Source organism: Balaenoptera acutorostrata, chromosome 10 (genome assembly GCF_949987535.1).
Source record: "Balaenoptera acutorostrata chromosome 10, mBalAcu1.1, whole genome shotgun sequence".
Classification (NCBI taxonomy): Eukaryota; Metazoa; Chordata; class Mammalia; order Artiodactyla; family Balaenopteridae; genus Balaenoptera; species Balaenoptera acutorostrata.
The window spans coordinates 29,242,124-29,260,924 of record NC_080073.1 but is presented as its reverse complement, the minus strand read 5'-3'; the positions used below and the strand labels follow the sequence as shown (position 1 = coordinate 29,260,924).

The 18,801-nt window shown below is 36.6% G+C and overlaps 1 protein-coding gene across 16 annotated transcripts in view; it reads right to left on the bottom strand.

Moving 5' to 3' along the window:
• The window catches only part of FHIT (fragile histidine triad diadenosine triphosphatase), a 1,493,627-nt gene that overhangs the window by 1,075,348 nt on the left and 399,478 nt on the right, over positions 1 to 18,801 (bottom strand). For 15 of the 16 annotated variants that reach the window (XM_057555632.1, XM_057555631.1, XM_057555633.1 and 12 more), the window contains one exon: positions 6,676 to 6,767. The exons of the other annotated variant lie outside the window; for it this stretch is intronic. In XM_057555632.1, coding sequence (XP_057411615.1) covers positions 6,676 to 6,723 — 48 coding nt within the window. In that variant the 5' untranslated portion in view covers positions 6,724 to 6,767. Of the gene's footprint in view, positions 1 to 6,675; positions 6,768 to 18,801 lie in introns of those variants that run through there. 16 annotated transcript variants of the gene reach the window in all.

Genomic DNA, 18,801 nt, shown 5'->3' with positions numbered 1-18,801 from the left:
CCCATTCTGAGGGTTGTCTTTTGGTCTTGTTTATGGTTTCCTTTGCTGTGCAAAAGCTTTTAAGTTTCATTAGGTCCCATTTGTTTATTTTTGTTTGCAGAGAAAGCTTTCGACAAAATTCAACACCCATTTACCATAAAAAACCCTGCAGAAAGTAGGCATAGAGGGAACTTTCCTCAACATAATAAAGGCCATACATGACAAACCCACAGCCAACATCGTCCTCAATGGTGAAAAACCGAAACCATTTCCACTAAGATCAGGAACAAGACAAGGTTGCCCACTCTCACCACTATTATTCAACATAATTTTGGAAGTTTTAGCCACAGCAATCAGAGAAGAAAAAGAAATAAAAGGAATCCAAATCGGAAAAGAAGAAGTAAAGCCGTCACTATTTGTAGATGACATGATACTATACATAGAGAATCCTAAAGATGCTACCAGAAAACTACTAGAGCTAATCAATGAATTTGGTAAAGTAGCAGGATACAAAATTAATGCACAGAAATCTCTGGCATTCCTATACACTAATGATGAAAAATCTGAAAGTGAAATTAAGAAAACACTCCCATTTACCATTGCAAGAAAAAGAATAAAATATCTAGGAATAAACCTACCTAAGGAGACAAAAGACCTGTATGCAGAAAATTGTGACACTGATGAAAGAGATTAAAGAGGATACAAATAGATGGAGAGATATACCATGTTCTTGGATTGGAAGAATCAACATTGTGAAAATGACTCTACTACCCAAAGCAATCTACAGATTCAATGCAATCCCTATCAAACTACCACTGGCATTTTTCACAGAACTAGAACAAAAAATTTCACAATTTGTATGGAAACACAAAAGACCCCGAATAGCCAAAGCAATCTTGAGAACGAAAAATGGAGCAGGAGGAATCAGGCTCCCTGACTTCACACTATACTACAAAGCTACAGTAATCAAGACAGTATGGTACTGGCACAACAACAGAAATATAGATCAATGGAACAGGATAGAAAGCCCAGAGATAAACCCACGCACATATGGTCACCTTATATTTGATAAAGGAGGCAAGCATATACAGTGGAGAAAAGACAGCCTCTTCAATAAGTGGTGCTGGGAAAACTGGACAGGTACATGTAAAAATATGAAATTAGAACACTCCCTAACACCATACACAAAAATAAACTCAAAATGGATTAAAGACCTAAATGTAAGGCCATACACTATCAAACTCTTAGGGGTTCAAGTTTTGACTAAAACCTTTATACATGGCCTTGGTCAAGTAACATCACTTCTCTGGGGCTCAGCTGCCTAACTTATGAAACACAGACAGTAACATCTACTTTGTATGGGGAAGACTGTAAAAATGCTTCACGGTTACTGACAACATAGGGGCACTTAAATAAATAGTAACTAGATGACCCATAGTAGTTCAGACTCTGGAGTTTTAACTAAGTTAACTACAGTCAGACTCCTTAGATTTCTACCATGAACCTTTATTGGAGTTATATAAAGACAACAGTAAACTAACATTTATGTACCAGTGTGGTCTCAATCATTCCTACCAAGATTCTGAAAGGTAGATGTTATTACCCCATTTTTATGAAATCTCAAATACAGGAAGGGATCTTCAAGATCACATGAGAAGTTTCTGACATGTTTTAACATATCTGATCATAAGAATATGCAACTTCCTGTGTTTCCCTCTTTGCTCTGCCTGCCAGAAAACCCAAGAGTGAATTTATGTGCTTAGTATATATTCGCAACCCTGTTAGCAACAGTGACTGGTGGATTTCTTTTCTGATTTTCTAAGTATATTTTATTAATCTTATTTTAAATTGGTTATAAACCATCACAAATGAGGTACTATTTCCTAGCTAGCTAATAAAGAAGCTAGTAATAACTAGGATTTGTGTCACGTGATTCCAGGCTAGGCACCCTCACATATATTTGACATACAGATATCCACACTCTCCAACTATGCTTTTTTTCACTTGTGTTGAGCTTTGATTCCACAATTTTATGAAATGGTCGTTAGCCTGAAGTGATGAGTCACCTGTGTCTCGACGCAAAATTGAGATAGTCCTCAAAAAATTCTAGACTCAAAAATACTTAAAGTAATCTCATTGGAATTTTATCAGGTATATACACTAATTTTTAATTCTTATCTTAATGTAATAACCTATCTATTATTATCAAACACTAACTCTGGTAATACCTTTTGTCTTAAAGTTTAATTTCTCTGATATTAATATAGGCACTCTAGACTTCTTATGCTATTTCCATGGTGTATCTTTTTCCACCAGTTTACTTTAAACTTAACTGTATCTTTATATTTAAACTTTATCTTTTAACAGAAAATAGTTTTTTTTAATCCATCCTGATAAACTCTGATTTTTAATTAAAGTATTTAGTCCATTAACATTTAATATAATTAAATATGATTAGCATGATATGGTTGCATTTAGAGCTACAATTTCATTGTTTGGTTTCTGTTTTCCCCCTCTGTTTCTTGTTCTCTGTTCGTTCTTTCCTGCATTCTTTTGGGATCATTTGAAAGGTGTTTAGGATTCTACTTTAATTTATCTATTGGATTTTTAGTGATAGTTCTAAGCAGTAAAATATACATTCTTGACCTTTCACAGTTTACTTAGAGTTCATTTCATACCACCTCATATAAAATCGAAAACCATACAACTGTATAAGTCCATTTACTATGCAGCCCCCTCATTGTTTATGCTATAATTGTCTTATGTATGACATCTACACACAGCACATTATAAGCACCACAAGGCAGTGTTATGATTTGGCTTTAAAAAGTTCTGTGTATTTTAAAGACACTGAGATGAAAAAAATACTCTTTTATATTTACAATCTCTGACATTCTTCATTCCTTCCTGAAGATTTAAGATTCCATCTGGTGTTATCTCACTTCAGCCTGAATAACTTCCTTTAGCATTTCTTGTGATGTAGGTCTGCTGGCAATGAATTCTCTTAGTTTACTTTTATCTGAAAATGTCTTTAATTAGCCTTCATTCTCAAAGGATATTTTCACTATATATAGATTTCTGGGTTAACAGGGTTTTTTTTCCTCTCTTCAAAAACATCATTTTAGTTTTTCTAGACTCTGTAGTTTCTGATGAGAAGGTAGTGCTAATTTAAAGCACTGTTTCCTGGAAGGTAACATGCCATTTTTCTCTGGCTATTATCAAAATTTTCTCCTTATTGTTGGTGTCCAGCGGTTTGAATACGATGTGCACAGGCATAGTTTTCTTCAAATTTATCCTGTTTGAGGTTCACTGACTTTCCTGATTTGTAAATGTATGTGTTTCATCAAATTTTAAAAATGTTGGCCGTTATTTCTTCAAATATTTTTCTGTCCCATTCTCTTTCTTCTCTCCTTCTGAGACTCCAATTACTTGTATGTTAGACATTTTTACTTATGTCACACAGGCCCCCGAGGCTCTTTTCATTTTTTTCTGTTCAGTTTTTTAAATCTTTTTTCTTTCCGTTCTTCAGAAAGAAAATTTCTACTGCTCCATCTTTAGGTTCACTGACACCTTCTTCTGTTATTTCCAATGGATGTAAGCTCAGTGAATTCTTATTTCAAATATTGTATTTTTCAGTTCTGGAATTGCCATTTGGTTCTTTTCTGTAGTTTCTATTTACTATGCTTTTACTCATTATGAGTGTATCTTTCTGTCCTCATTGAGCATGGTTATAATAGCTGCTTTAAAATCTTTGCTAATTCCCACCTTTGGGTCATCTTGGAATTAGTCTTGCCTTTTCTCTTCAGAAGGGGTCACATTTTCTTGGTTCTTCATATGCTCTGTAATTCGGGGTTGTATCATGGGAATGTATGAATGTGAATATTATGGAGTAAAGACTCTAAAATCTGTTAGACTTCTTTGAAGAATACTGATTTATTTGTTTTAGCAGGCAATTAATTCAGTTATACACAAATTGAAAACTATCTCTCGGGTGGCAGCTCAAATCTCAATTCAGTTCTTTCATCTTTAGCTGTGTTACTTTATAGCTGCTCCACGCGTTCGTGGTTCAGGGGTCAGTCAAAACTTTGGGTAGTATTTATTCGCTGAATTGGGAGCCTCCCCTGTCTTCCTCTCTCCTTTCCAGAATTCTAGCTTCATTATCCAGTGGCTGTGGTTGCCCTGAACCCTGTTCTTTGGGTCTTCAAACCAAAAAGAACGTGTTTTTTCTACTGGAATTAGTCACCCCAAGTGACATTAATTAACCTCAACATGTCCTCAGTCGAAAAGCTGTAAAACGGGAACTCACTCTGCGCTGGCCCCTGCTTCTAAGTGTTGAATCTCAATTCCCTTTCAGAATCTACCTGCTTATTTTCACTCTGTAAAGCTTTCAGGTAATTTTTCCCCCATACTTTACAGTTGTTATCTGTGAAAATGCCAGGTTCAGTAGAGTTCACTTAGCCATACTAGAAATGGAAACAAGTAAAAACATATAGGAAATATTCCTTTGCATTTAGCAGTTTCTCTCCTCAAAATACTCAACCTCCATTCACTACCTCACCTAGTGATATTGGGTTTTGGTTTTAACTAGAAACATAAGTCACACTCAGAGCTTCCTTGATCATCCTGCCAAATACATGAGGAGACTTGGAATGAAAGTACAGCATAAAGTTAAATGATAAAATATAAAACATCAATCAGATCTGGCTTTTACACTGGCAGCATGTAATCTCAAAGCAATGAGGCTTGTACAGGATCATGACTACCAAAGATTATCTACATGGTACTTTGCCATGTTATTTATTTTACCTTAGTTTTTTGGTCTCAGATATCTCTATATCTTGCCTCATTGAAAACTGCAATAGGTAATATCCTAAGAGAAACAGAATATTGAAAATGATATCCTTAAACACCAATACAGAATTCGTAAGTGCACATTTCCTGCTGATAATAGTTCTTACCATTTTTTGAGAGTTTCTGTACACCAGGTATCCTGTTAATCATTTTATAAAAATCGTCATTTAATCTTTTACAACCATTCTATGAGGTAGTTCCTATAATTAGCCTCATATTATGGAGGAAGACACCACAGCTCAGAGAGGTTAAGTGCGTTAACTGAGATCACACAGCAAATAGCAGAAATCTGAGTCAGTCTTTTTAAAGAAAAGAAACAGCAAAGTGTGGGACTTTGGAATCAATAAGCACATGCCTTTTACTATGAGGAGAGAAAAGAGAAGTGTTTCTAAGCAAAGAGAAATAAGTGGAGATCCTAAAACTCAAAGTTATAGCCTATAATTCCTCCTTCTGCTAATTATTAATATTAAAAAGCCCCTCTTTCAGATATATATATTTCATATTGACAGCTTTCATGTTAAAAAGAGCCTTGCTTCAGGGCTCAAAAACACTAAACAGAAGCATAACACAAGGATCAAACAATCCCATGCAAAGCTCATAATAAAGAAACACGTAACACCAGGGTTCCATTTCAGCTCATTTCATTTACTGTCCTTAAACCTTCTGCATTTTCCAGAAAAACACTCTAGACGGGAAGGTGATTCACCAGAAAGAAATCAGGCACATTAAGAAGTGAAGATGCCTGACTCATCCCTCCATAATCTGCATTTGGTGAGTATTTCTAGAAAATATAGCAATGTGTCACAGTCCTACAAATTTGAGGGGCAGTCTTTTGCATGAATCCATGAGTTTCAAGCAACTGTGGAATGAGAATAGAAAACAGGGCCAAGAGTAAGTAAGCAGACAATGTAAAGTGGAAACAGGAGACTGGGTCTTGACTGAAAGCATACAAAATCTTTGTGTTCTGACACATGGGGCTATTCAATATTTATATTTATTACACATGCTAACTTCTTTGTTGAGACCTCGGAATGGGAGATACTATGTGGGGAGTAAAGATGAGAAGGGGTGAGAGAAAAGGAGAGGGGTATACACAAATGAGTTCTAGGGAGGGATTAAATGAACACTGTCCACTGACATCATCAAAACTGGGGAAGTTTTGTCACATTAGCACATTCTCTTCCTTTATTGCTATTTTTTTTAATGTATATTAAACTTATCCAGTGAAACCATCCAAAGACATACAAAGAAGAGTAATTATTTTGCCCTATCCTCAGGGTTTTTTATAAGATTTATTCTTCACTGTCCCAGCGAATGCCACTAGGATTTCCTCTGACCAAGAACAATCCTTTGCTATTTCAGGAGATACGTTGCATATCAGCATGTCCTCCTGCTACTACTAACGTCATTTCATCTCCACGATCATTCTCAAAACCATGCAAAGCATAACAACTTGTCTTTGCAACTGCTTAACCTTACTTTTTATACATAAAAATTATTAAATATGTGTAACTGTCTGGTGGAAGGGAGAATAATATAATAGCATGTCAATCAGGTAACAGTAAAGCTACATTTCATGAAAGGGAAGGTAATGCTTTCTCCAGAAAGTGAAGTCATCACTCCTTTATTTAACTGACTTAATATTTATACCCCAAGTTTTAAATGGCAGCTACAAATAGAAATCAGGAGAGGGTAAATTCTCCAAGAAAATTGAGCCCCAAAATTTTACCATTTTAAGAGTTCTATTTTATATGTACATAGAAATCTTACTACTATTATGAGGATACCCATAGTAGGTCAGTTATACCTAACTCTACGAAAAATTTTAAATTAAGTAAACTCTACCTCTCTGAATACTGTTATCTCCTCAGAGCGCTCAACAGCAGGGTGCATGGAGTTTTACAGAGGGTCTCGGCAAGCAGGCAGTCCTGGGATACCTACACCATAAACAGAAATTCAGATGATCATTTCTGCAGTGATCTAGATGGCTTATAGTACAACTTCATTACGGACATTCACCGTGAAAACTGAGCTAGCATGACAGCATTGGTACTGTTAAAAGGGTAGAATAAGGGCACATGTGCAACTTCTAGGTATTGTCATTACTCTGCACAAGAGAGATCACGATTCAAGAGTGGCTTAAGTGACTCCTACAAGATCACATAAAGTAAGGAGTAGAATGGTGCTTTGACATTCCATCTTCCCATTTCTAGTCCTGGGCTGTTCTAGCTGCATTATTATTTGCCCTTCCTCAGAGCCAGCCAGTCCTGGCACAGGGGTTTTCCATTTTGCCTAAAGATGAGGCCAACCCAGAAGTTGGTAGGAAGAGTACTTTTCTGGTTTTGTGGCAGTCTATACCAAAGCATCTGTCTGAAAGGTATTTTATGGGTCAATCTACTTCCTTTCCTTTGAAACCTTGGTGTCCATGAGAATCTGAGGGAAACTGACAGTGGAAGGAACAAGGGTTTTTGGTCCTACTGACCTGAGTTTGAATTCTAGTAATACATTTACCATCTCTGTGTCTTATACAGCTGCTTAACTTCACTGAGCCTCACTTTTCACTTCTGTCAAATGGGCATAATAATATATGAAGGGTATATCTATTGATAGAGTAATTTTTTTTAAAATTTATTTATTTTATTTATTTATTTTTCACTGTGTTGGGTCTTCATTGCTACACGCTGGCTTTCTTTAGCTGTGGAGAGCGGGGGCTACTCTTCGTTGCAATGCATGGGCTTCTCATTATGGTGGCTTCTCTTATTATGGAGCACGGGCTCTAGGGCACCCGGGCTTCAGTAGATGTGGCGCGTGGGTTCTGTAGTTGTGGCTCGCAGGCTCTAGAGCGCAGGCTCAGTAGCTGTGGTGCACGGGCTTAGTTGTTCCACAGCATGTGGGAACTTCCCAGACCAGGGCTTGAACCCATGTCCCCAGCATTAGCAGGCGGATCCTTAACCACTGTGCCACCAGGGAAGCCCTGAGAGTGTAATTTTTTTAAATGAGGATAAAACATCAGATAGCACAGGGGACAGGGAGAAGTGGGCAGTCATCTGCTGCATATTTTGAAAGAGGATCCGAAAGGATTGGCAATGGACTGAAGGGAGAAAGATAACACCTAATTCCTTGATAATACATAGAATTAAATTAGAAACCGTAACAATTTAACTTACTGATCATCAGAAGCAGTAATCTTCTCAAATGCCAGACCAGACAAAGATAGTGGCAACGTACGTAACAGAGAATAAGTAACCAGAATGTATAAGGAACTCCAAAAATCAAGAACAAAGATGAACAAACATATAGAAAAAAATGGTGGTTCAAAGAAGAAATCTCAATGGACAAAGAACATAAAAAAAAAGCTCAGACTCACTAGAGGAAAACGCATTTTAAAATAATGTTATTCCATTTTTCTTTTACTAGAATAGTAAACATGAAGAAGACAGACAAAATTCAGTGTTGTCCAAGAAGTGGAAAAAAATAGCATAATACTCTAGTTTACTTCTGGCTGAATCATGAATTGGTATCATCCTGGTGCGCAATTTTGTTATATTTATCAAAAGTAATACTACATATATCCTACAGCTTACTGATTTTTATTGCAGGGTATACTGGGTTCAAGCAACATGGACACAAGGAGACATATACTAAAAAGATTATTGCAGTGTTTTTTTGTTTTTGTATAGCAAAACTTGGAAATGACCTAAAAGTTGCATTGGAAAGGGAATAGGCAAATAAAATGTGCTATATTTATAGGATGGAATATTATGCAGCTGTTAAAATCAACTGATTTTATAGGCATCAATACAGATAAATGTCATAAATACTGTTACATTAAAAAAGCAACAAGAAGGAAAGATTTAAACATAAAATATTTAAACAAAATAGTATATATTGGTTGTTGGTATATATATGTGTATACATAAAAATATAAACAATAGACTAGTTAAATATTACATCCTAAATTTATGGTAGGGAATTTTCAGCAGGAGGTACAGGCAGCTGAGAAGAGTGAAGGGTGGAAGGAAAACAGGATATGGTAGTTAAAAGGGAATTTAGTTTCAGCAATAATTTCTTTAAAAAGAAACAAACACACAAACCAGAAGTAAATTTGACTAGCCATAAACAGATGCTCCTTTTTAGATAGTAGAAATACAGATGCTTATTATACTACCTTTTGTGCTTGTCTGTATCTTTAAATTTTTCTCAAAATAAAGGAAGTAAGAAAAAAGGGAGGGAGGAAAGAAGGGAGGGAGAGAGGGAGGAAGGGAGGGAAGGAGGAAGTAAGTTAGCTCATCATCAGTTCCGGTGTGCACTTAAACTGGTCACAGATGGTTGGTTTCTTTAAGGATGAATCTCAAAACTGTTTTCATAATCAGTGAGAAGGATAGCGATTCCTCCCAGGTTGGCTCAGCTCGGAGGACTGAATTTAAGTTCAGCCAGCAGAGGGAACCATCTGTCATCTGGAAAGACACTCAGCCCTTAGCCAGGAGAACCCCTTCAGCACACACCAGTGCCTCTGGAACCACGGGGAAGAGGGAACATGCATTTACAGACAAAGTAAACTGAGAGCACACCACGGACATCTTTTCAACCTTTCTAAAACGTTCGTTGTAATTTTACAGAATCAAGGGAACAATATGCTTGATTAGCTCTTCAGCCGACTTAGCAATTTTGCTTTTTCCGTTTCTCTCCTTGAAGCAAGTTTGCCGTTAACCTTATATGTTCTAGGGCTTGAGATTAGATTCTTCCCCCTCCAAAAGAGAATTTTTGCTTTAAAATAAAAGTTAGCTTTAAGATAATTCATTTTTGCCAGTAATACCAAAAGACGCTCGTTGAGACGAGGAGGTCATTCTTTAAGGAGGCTAGAATTGTAAAGAATGTTCCGTCTCTTCCTGAAGGGAGAATCTGTGGAGGAAAAAAGCTTGCAGGAAAGTTCAGTAATCATGAAGTAAAAGCCCCAAAAGACTTCCTCCTGGGCCAATACTGTGTTTAAAAATGCCTTATCTGTACACTTCCTTGAGAAACCTTAAGGCCTTGAAGAAGCAGTTAGTCAAACCCTTAAAGGAAAATCTGGCAATCCCTCTATCTTTACGTAATGCAGCCAGGAGGCAAAGGGCACCAATTCAAGGCCGTATATGCCTCAATTGCTTCGCCCCATCACAGCCCTGATATTTAAATTTCATCCTTTTATGTGTGTCATCCTACAGATGGGATTTGGGTTGGTTTCTAACAATAAAACAAACAAACAAGGTAGAAAGGGAATGTTATGAATAAGTTACCAATGTAAATGTGCTATTTTGTGCCTTTGAATTTGGGTGATGATAAACATGATTCTGCACATGGAAATTAGACTTTTCAGAACTACTACACAGAATCATTTAATTTGTCTGAGTAAGTACTTATAATAACGTGGCTGCTCTGCACCGCAAAAAACATTGGATTTTCAAATGAACAAATGAAATATGTGATAACTCCTTATAAATGGAACTGCAGCAAAGGACATTCAGTAGCAGATCCTTTTGAGATACTAAAACAAAAGAAGTTGGATTTAACATGAGACCTGAAGGATGAGAAGGAGGTGAAGAAGGGCTAGAGGATGGCCTTCTGGGGAGAGAGAATACAACATTCAAAGGCAGAGTATATAGTGTCTTCATTGTTATTGAAAGTCAGTGCAAATTGTCCATTGAATGGACCATTTTATAATGACTTTTTAAAAATAATTTATTTATTTATTTTTGGGTGTGTTGGGTCTTCGTTTCTGTGCGAGGGCTTTCTCTAGTTGCGGCAAGCGGGGGCCACTCTTCATTGCGGTGGGTGGGCCTCTCACTATTGCGGCCTCTCTTGTTGGGAGCACAGGCTCCAGACGTGCAGGCTCAGTAGTTGTGGCTCACGGGCCTAGTTGCTCCGCGGCATGCGGGATCCTCCCAGACCAGGGCTCGAACCCGTGTCCCCTGCATTGGCAGGCAGACTCTCAACCACTGCGCCACCAGGGAAGCCCTGAATGGACCATTTTAATTAAACAACTATGTATCCAATACCTACTATGCACCAGGCACTGTGCTGAGCCCTGGGACATAACAGTAAGCAAGACAGATATGAACCCATGCCCTCAATCTTTCCTCCTGATACTTATTCCTGTTTGAAAACTGCACTGAAGTCAACATTCGCTTTGTAAACCAGTAAATTCCACCTTCAGTTTTGATCCGAAAGAGAGTCTACCAGCATGGAAAAACTGTAGTGCCTTCTCTGGTCAGACAAAGAAGGCTACATAAGCTAGTAACTCCCTTTCAGCCTTAGGGATCAGGAAACCTACAACCAAATTTAGTTCTCTCATTCCATGGACCTACCAACTTATACTAGTAAAGATGGTCACATTTCTTATGGTTGTTTTAGTACTTGCACACTACCTTTGATTTAGTAAACAGCCTCAAATTCTTTGGGAAGTTGGTAAAAGAGGGGGAAGAAGGGAAAGTAGAAGAGGAACATAAGGGAGTTTCTTGAGGTCCAAAGTGCCTTTTGCAGTTTTCACAGCACCTTCCACAGATGCTGAATGGAAAGCACTTAATAACTTTGCATTGATGAATGGATCAATGACAAATACAAAGCTTTCCTGGCTCAACTTGGGTTCCATTATGGGGGATGGGAGGAAGTGAAACTTATTTCTCTCTAATCTCCAGTTTGAAAGGGAGAGCTCAAAACAGTAGGTGAAAAGTTTAGCATGATTGTCATTGTGAAGCAGCTCAATAACCAAACAGAAGAGCCATGGTGACCACAAGAAGAGAGGGGTAAGAGGATTTTAAGGTATCCTTAGAGATTTATTTCAGGCAATGAGGTCCTTGTAATATAGAACATTACTCTCTCTTACTCTAGTGCTAGTCAAAACAAGAGAAATGTCATAGTTTAAACTGATGTCTAAGTAACAGGGAAAAATGTTAAGGTTCTTTATGACAAAATGGAAATATATTTGCAATTCTATTTCCTGATGTTCTCTCACTTATGTTGGGGGAAAAAACTGTTAGTCCTTTTGCTTTAAAACTCCCCATTGGGAAAATTAAACTATAATCTATCTGGTTAATTCTAGGAAGAGGACGAATAAATTTAAAAGAAGTTTAGAAGACACCCACTTTATCAATATCAGAGCACTGTGGAGTTTGGTCTTTTTCATAGCTAAATCCATCCCATTCACACAAGAAAACAACAAATGTTGCATTCAAGGAGGTATTAAAACATCTCATCCCTGTTGTTAGTCCAACATATTAATGAGACTTTCTGAATTAATCTCTGATCACGAACTGTCTGTTGACGTGATATAACTGCAGTAAATAGTGTACAGCTTGCTTCAAGTAGCTAAGACCAGTTTCACGATGCTTCAGTTCTTTGACAGGTAGAAAATTAAATCATTCTGTATTCACCTAAGATTAAATCATTTCTGTATTCTCCTAAGACTGAATCATTTCTATATTCCTCAGAAACTCTTAAATTCTAACAAGTACATCACTTCCCCAACTAGTTGATAAACAGAAAAGAAAATATTATTATGGGATGGTACTTGAGGAAATAGTTAAAAGGTAAAACTCAGAAAACAAGATTGTGAAGATGTATGATGAGGAGATTCTCAAAACGGCAAGGTGAGGGAAGGAAGGAGTTGCAGCTGAATAATGTATGTTTTTAAAAGGTAAGCTATTCCTTAAAGCAATTACCAAAACGTGAGAGTTCCTTTCATGGTTCTCAACCTTATACTCTGAAAGGGAACTTCTTATAATGCAAGACTAAGAGAGCCAATTACTTCAGCACCAAGCTACATCCTAAATCTCTGGACTTGGCAGTTCAAAAAAACTCTTGGAAAGTGTTCTTATAAAATCTTCACTAACAGCTCTGACTTTATAAATGTAGATTCTAAAAGGATGAATGAAAACTAACCAATTAGATAGCAAAGTAGAGAAGAGAGAGCACTGAATAAAAGACCTACCAGAGTTTCAGTTATACCTCCACGACTAACTAGCTCTGAGACTTAGATCATATTTATAATAAAAATCATAATCATGAAAAATTAATAATCACACAGTACATAGTGTGCCAAGAGCTTCCCACACATTATCTAATGTAATCTTTATTACAACCTGAGAAACTTTCATGGAGTTGAGTAGCTTGTCCAAGACCACCCAGCTGCTTTGAGGGGTGGGATCAGGATTCAAACACAAGCCTCTTCAACCGCAGAGCCCAGCCTTTAACGATCCATTCTGCAGACAAGTTCAGTAACCGCCTAAGATGATCTAAAAGGCTTCTATCAGCAATGAGGTACTAAAATTTATGAGGCAAGATAGGATAATGGAAAAAGCTCAGGTTTTGAAGTGACTTGTGGCCCAGGAGAGCAGCTTCTTCTCTAAGCCTTGGATTCTCAGATAACACTACTTACTTTACAGGCTGTCCTAAGGATTAGAGACAATACTAGAGCTACTAGCCCACAGTAATAATAATGATAGCTAACATTAACACAATGCTTACTATGTGTCAGGGGCTAAGCCTTTTTCACACAGTAAATCATGCAGTCACAATGACTTAAAGAATACTATTGTTTTTATTCCTGTTTTACAGATGCGGAAACAGAGGCAAAGACAGTTACCAGACCTAAATCACAGTTACTAAACTGAAGATCTGGGATTCCAATCCAGACAGAATGACTCACTCAACGAATCATACATATTGCATATTGGACACATACTGATACATGAAAGACCTCTGCTGTTTCCCAAAATCTGTGTTAATCTCACCCAGAGTTCAAGATAAATTCAGGAGAAGAGAACAATCCATATGGACATCCAGATGGTCTGCCTATTTCTGGCAGTCAGCCAATTATACTTAAAAAAGAAAGCAAAACAAAACAAAAAAAAACCCCTTGACTTCAATAGGAATTAGCTAGAGAGTGACACATCACATATATCATAAGATATGTATACACATATATGGCTAAGCTTTTCTTTGTTCTGTTTCCTGGCTGATTGCTTCCTTCATGTTGATATCCTGTTGCTTTCGTTTTACATATAAAACCACCAAAGCTCCATAAAAGTTACTTTTCTGCTTTCAACCTGGGAGAAATTCAGTCTCTTACTCTCCTAAAACATTATTTTAATAACATATTTTATTTAACCTAGTATATAAAAATATTATTTCAACATGTAATAAAAATTAACAAGATACTTTACATGTTTTATATGAAGTACAATATTCAAAAATCTTAATATGTTTTACATTTACAGTTCATCTCAAGTCAGACAAGCTATGTTTCAATGCTCAGTAGCCACATGTTGCTAGTGGCTACCACAGTGGACAACACAGGCCTAGAGTGACTGGCTTCCTGGTTGGTATTTCTAGGTCTCTTTTCTTGGGCTGGTCAAAGTCCCCAGAAAAGTGTCTTTCAATCTCGTGCCTAGCTGCCATTGTTCTGGGATTTAAGTGATGGAAAGAGTGGAAGCCCCGTTATGCAGACTTTCACTTAATCCCCCTGTTTTCATCACCATAGCTCTGTCCTCAGCTATGCCCAGTGACCCCAGTCACAGATCCTGTGCTTCACCCCCCTCCAGCCTTCCTTCTGGGGAGTGGAGGAACGGTGAGAGGGACAGCTCCCAGGCTATGAAGGTTAGGCAACGACTCTGGGGATCTAATATTATTTACTGTTTTTTCAACATTCTTTTCGTATTCCTTCACTCTCACTTTTGTAGATTTATAATGCCACTAATTCCTTAGATTTCACATTATTTTCCTTCTAAATCAGTCTCTGGCCTTTTTAGGCAGCTTCTACAATTACACTGTTATCTTCCCAATTCTTTTTGTTCACGTGTCCCCCCTTTTTAATTAAACTTCTTATTTTGAGATAATGTTGTTAGAAAAAAATACAGAGAGATTCCATGTACCCTTTACCCAATTTCTCCCAACGGTAACATCTTGCAAGTCTACAGTACAATAGCACAATACTAACTTTGATACACTCAAGATACAGAATGTTTTCATCACCATAGAGATCCGCCTACTGCCCTTCTATAGCCACACCCATCGCCCTCCCACCTCACACTGACTTAACCCTTGACAACCACAAATCTGTTCTTCATTTATATAATTATGTCACTTTAAGAATGCTATATAGGGCTTTCCTGGTGGTGCAGTGGTTAAGAATCTGCCTGCCAATGCAGCGGACATGGGTTTGAGGACTGGTCCTGGAAGATCCCACATGCCGCGGAGCAACGAAGCCCGTGTGCCACAACTACTGAGCCTGCGCTCTGGAGCCCATGAGCCACAACTACTGAGCCCATGTGCCACAACTACTGAAACCCATGCACCCTAGAGCCCGTGCTCTGCAACAAGAGAAGCCACCACAATGAGAAGCCCGTGCACCGCAACGAAGAGTAGCCCCCGCTCACCACAACTAGAGAAACTCCACGTGCAGCAGTGAAGACCCAACACAGCCAAAAATAAATTTTTAAAAAAAGGAAGAAAAAAAAGAATGCTATATAAATGGAATCATACAGTATGTAATCTTTGGGAATTGCCTTTTTTCTCCCATAGCCTAAATCTCTGAAGGTTCAGTCAGGTAGTTAGTTCCACGTTATCAATAGCTCATTGCTGAGTAGTGCTCTGTGGTTTGGATATACTACTGTTTCTTTAACCATTCACCCAGTACAGGTCGTCTGTGTTGCTTCCAGTTTTTGGCTACTACAAATAAATCTACTATGAACATTCATGCACAGGTTTTATGAGAACATAAATTTTCATTCCCTCAGGATAAATGCCCAGGAGTACAGTAAGTGAATGTTTAGTTTTATAAGAAACTGCCAAACTATTTTGCAGAGTACTGGTACCATTTCACATTCCCACCAGCAATATATGAGTAATCCAGTTTCTCTGCATCCTCATTAGCATTTGGTGTTATCACTATTTTTTTTTTAAGCCAGTCCAATAGGTATATGGTGACATATCTCTGTGGTTTTAATTTACATTTCCCTGACGGCTAACAATATTGAACATATTTTGATGCACTTACTTGCCATCTATAAAACCTCTTCAGTGAAATACCTCTTCGTGACTTTTGTGCATTTTCTAATTGGATTGCTTGGGGTTTTTTTTACCATTGTTTGAGAGGTCTATATATATTCTAGATACTAGTCCATTGTCAGATACATGGTTTGTAAATACTTTTTCCCAGTCTGTATCCGTCTTTTCATCCTCTTATCAGGGTCTTTTAAAGAGCAAAAGTTTTAATTCTGATGATGTCTAATATGTGATTTTTTTTCCTTTTATGAATTGTGTTTCAATGTCAAGTCTAAGAACTTTTTGCCTAGCCCTGGATCCCAAAGATTTTCTCTTATGTTTTCTTCTAAAAGTTTTATAGTTTCATGTTTTACATTTAAGTCCATTATACATTTTGAGGTAACTTTTACATAAGGTATAAGACTTAATTTTAGGTTCATTTTTTGCTGATTGCTCCAGGATCATTTTTGAAAAGTCTCTCTTTTTTTTTTTTTCCCATTGAGGGATTTGTACATTTGTCAAAAATCAGTTGGGAATATTCACTGGGTCTATTTTTTGGCTTCTCTATTCTGATCCATTGACATACATGTCTATCACTTCATGAACAGCCATATAGTAACTGTAAAATAAGCCTTAAAATCAGGTAGACTGATTCCTCCCACTTTATTCTTCTTTTCAATATTATTTTAGCTATTCTAGTTCCTTTGTCTTCATATAAATTTTAGAATAATCTTGTCCATATAAAAAGTCATACTGGGATTTTGGTAAGAGCTGCATTAAATATGTATATCAATTTGGGAAGAATTGGTATCTTTACTATGCTGAGACTTCCAAATCATGAACATGGTATGTCTCTCCATTTGTTTAGATTTTCTTTGATTTCAGTCATGGCATTATGTCACAGTGAGCATACAAGTTCTGTGAATGATTTATTATATTTATACATAAGTATTTCATAATTTTGAGCTACTGTAAATTGCATTTTTAAATACAGTGTCTACATGTTCATTGCTAGTATGCAGAAATACAATTGATTTTTAAAAACTGTCTGTATCCTACAACCTTGTGGAACTCACTTACTTTTAGGAGGTTTCTTTTCTTTTCTTTTTTTTTTTTTTAGATCACTTAAGTATATTCTAAGTAGAAAATCATGTCATTAGCAATAGTGACAGTTTTGTTTCTTCCTTTCTATCTGTATGCCTTTTATTTCTTTTTATTGCCTTATTGCATTGACTAGAGCTTCCTGCACTATGTTGAATAGGAGTAGCAAGAATAGACATCCTTACCTTACTTCCCACACTTAGGGGGGAAGCACTGTTTTTCATCATTTGGTATAAATGTCAGATGAGGGTAATAAAAAAGAGGCTCTTCATCAAGTTGACGAAGTTCCCCTTATTCTTAGTTTTCTGACAGTTTTTATACTTTTTCTGCATCAATTGATAAAATCATGCAATTTTTTTTCCTCTTTAGTCTGTTATTATGGTGCATTACATTGATTGACTTTTTAATTTTGATCCAGTCTTGAATTCCTGGAATAGACCCCATTTGGTTACAGTGTATAATTCTTTTTTTTTCCCCTGAATTCTACTTGCTAATATTTTGTTAAGGATTTTTGTGTCTATATTGATGAAGTTATTGGTATACCATAGTTTTCTTTTTTGTATTCTATGTGTCTGGCTTTGGTATCTGGGTAATACTAGTTTCATAAAAATGAATTGGGCAGTGGAAGTGTTCTCTTCTATTTCCTGGAAGAGTCTGTATAAAACTGGTGCTTATTCCTCATTAAATATTGGGTAGAATTCTCCAGTAAAATCATCTGGGCCTGGAAATTTCCTTTTGGGGAATTTTAAAATTATGAGTTCAATTTCCTCAATAGTTATAATAGGGCTATTCAAATTATCTCTTTCAAATTTGGTGAATTGTGGCAGTTTGTTTTTCAAGGAAAGTGGATCTTTTTTTCTAAGTTGTCAAATTTATGTGTATAAAGTTTTTCATAGCATTCCTTTATTATCCTTTTGATATCTGCAGGATCTATAGTACTATCCCCTGTTTCATTCCTGATATTGTTAATTTGTGTCTTTAGTCTTTTTTTCTTTATCAGTCTTCCTAGATGTTTGTCAATCTTTTTAACTTTTTCAAAGAACCAGCTACTTCTGCCTTCTTTTAATTAATGCTTGTATGATACATCTCTTTCCATCATTTTACCTTCAGTCTGCCTCTACTATTATATTCGAAGTGAGTTTCTTATAGACAGTGTCTAGTTAGGTCATGTTTTTTAAACAATTCTTTCACTCTTTACATGGTATATTTAAACCATTTAGCTTTAATGTAATTATCGGTATTTTAGGACTGAAACTACCACTTTATTTTTGTTTGTTTTCTGTTTATTCTCCCTGGTTTGTACTTTTGTTTTCTTTTTTCTGCCTTCTGGTAGGCTCTTTGAATATTTTTTGGAATTCTACTTCGATTTATCTGAAGTTTTTTGTGTTCATCTCCTTGTAAAACTTATTTAGTGGCTGCTCTAGGTACTGCATTATATATTCATAACTTATCACAACCTACTGGTATTGTCTTACAGTTTGAGCAAAGTATAGAAACCTTACCTCCCTTTATGTCCTGTTACCAATGTCCATTTATAATACAGTTATCTTAAATATTTCCAACACTTCCATCCATATCAAAGAGTGTTGTAATTTTTGCTTTAGTCTTCAAACATAATTTAGAAATCTCAAGAGGAAAAAGTAAGCCTACTATATTTACCAATATTTTTGCTTGCTGTGTTTTTTCCTGGTGTTCCAGGGCTTCTTTTTTTTAATTTATTTTTTATCGTTTCCTTTCTGTTAGCCATTCGTTTAGAGTAGGTCTGTTGGTGACAAAATCTGTTAGTTTTCCTTCATCTGAGAATATCTTGACTTCCCCTTCATTCCTGAAGGGTGTTCTCACTGGTTATAG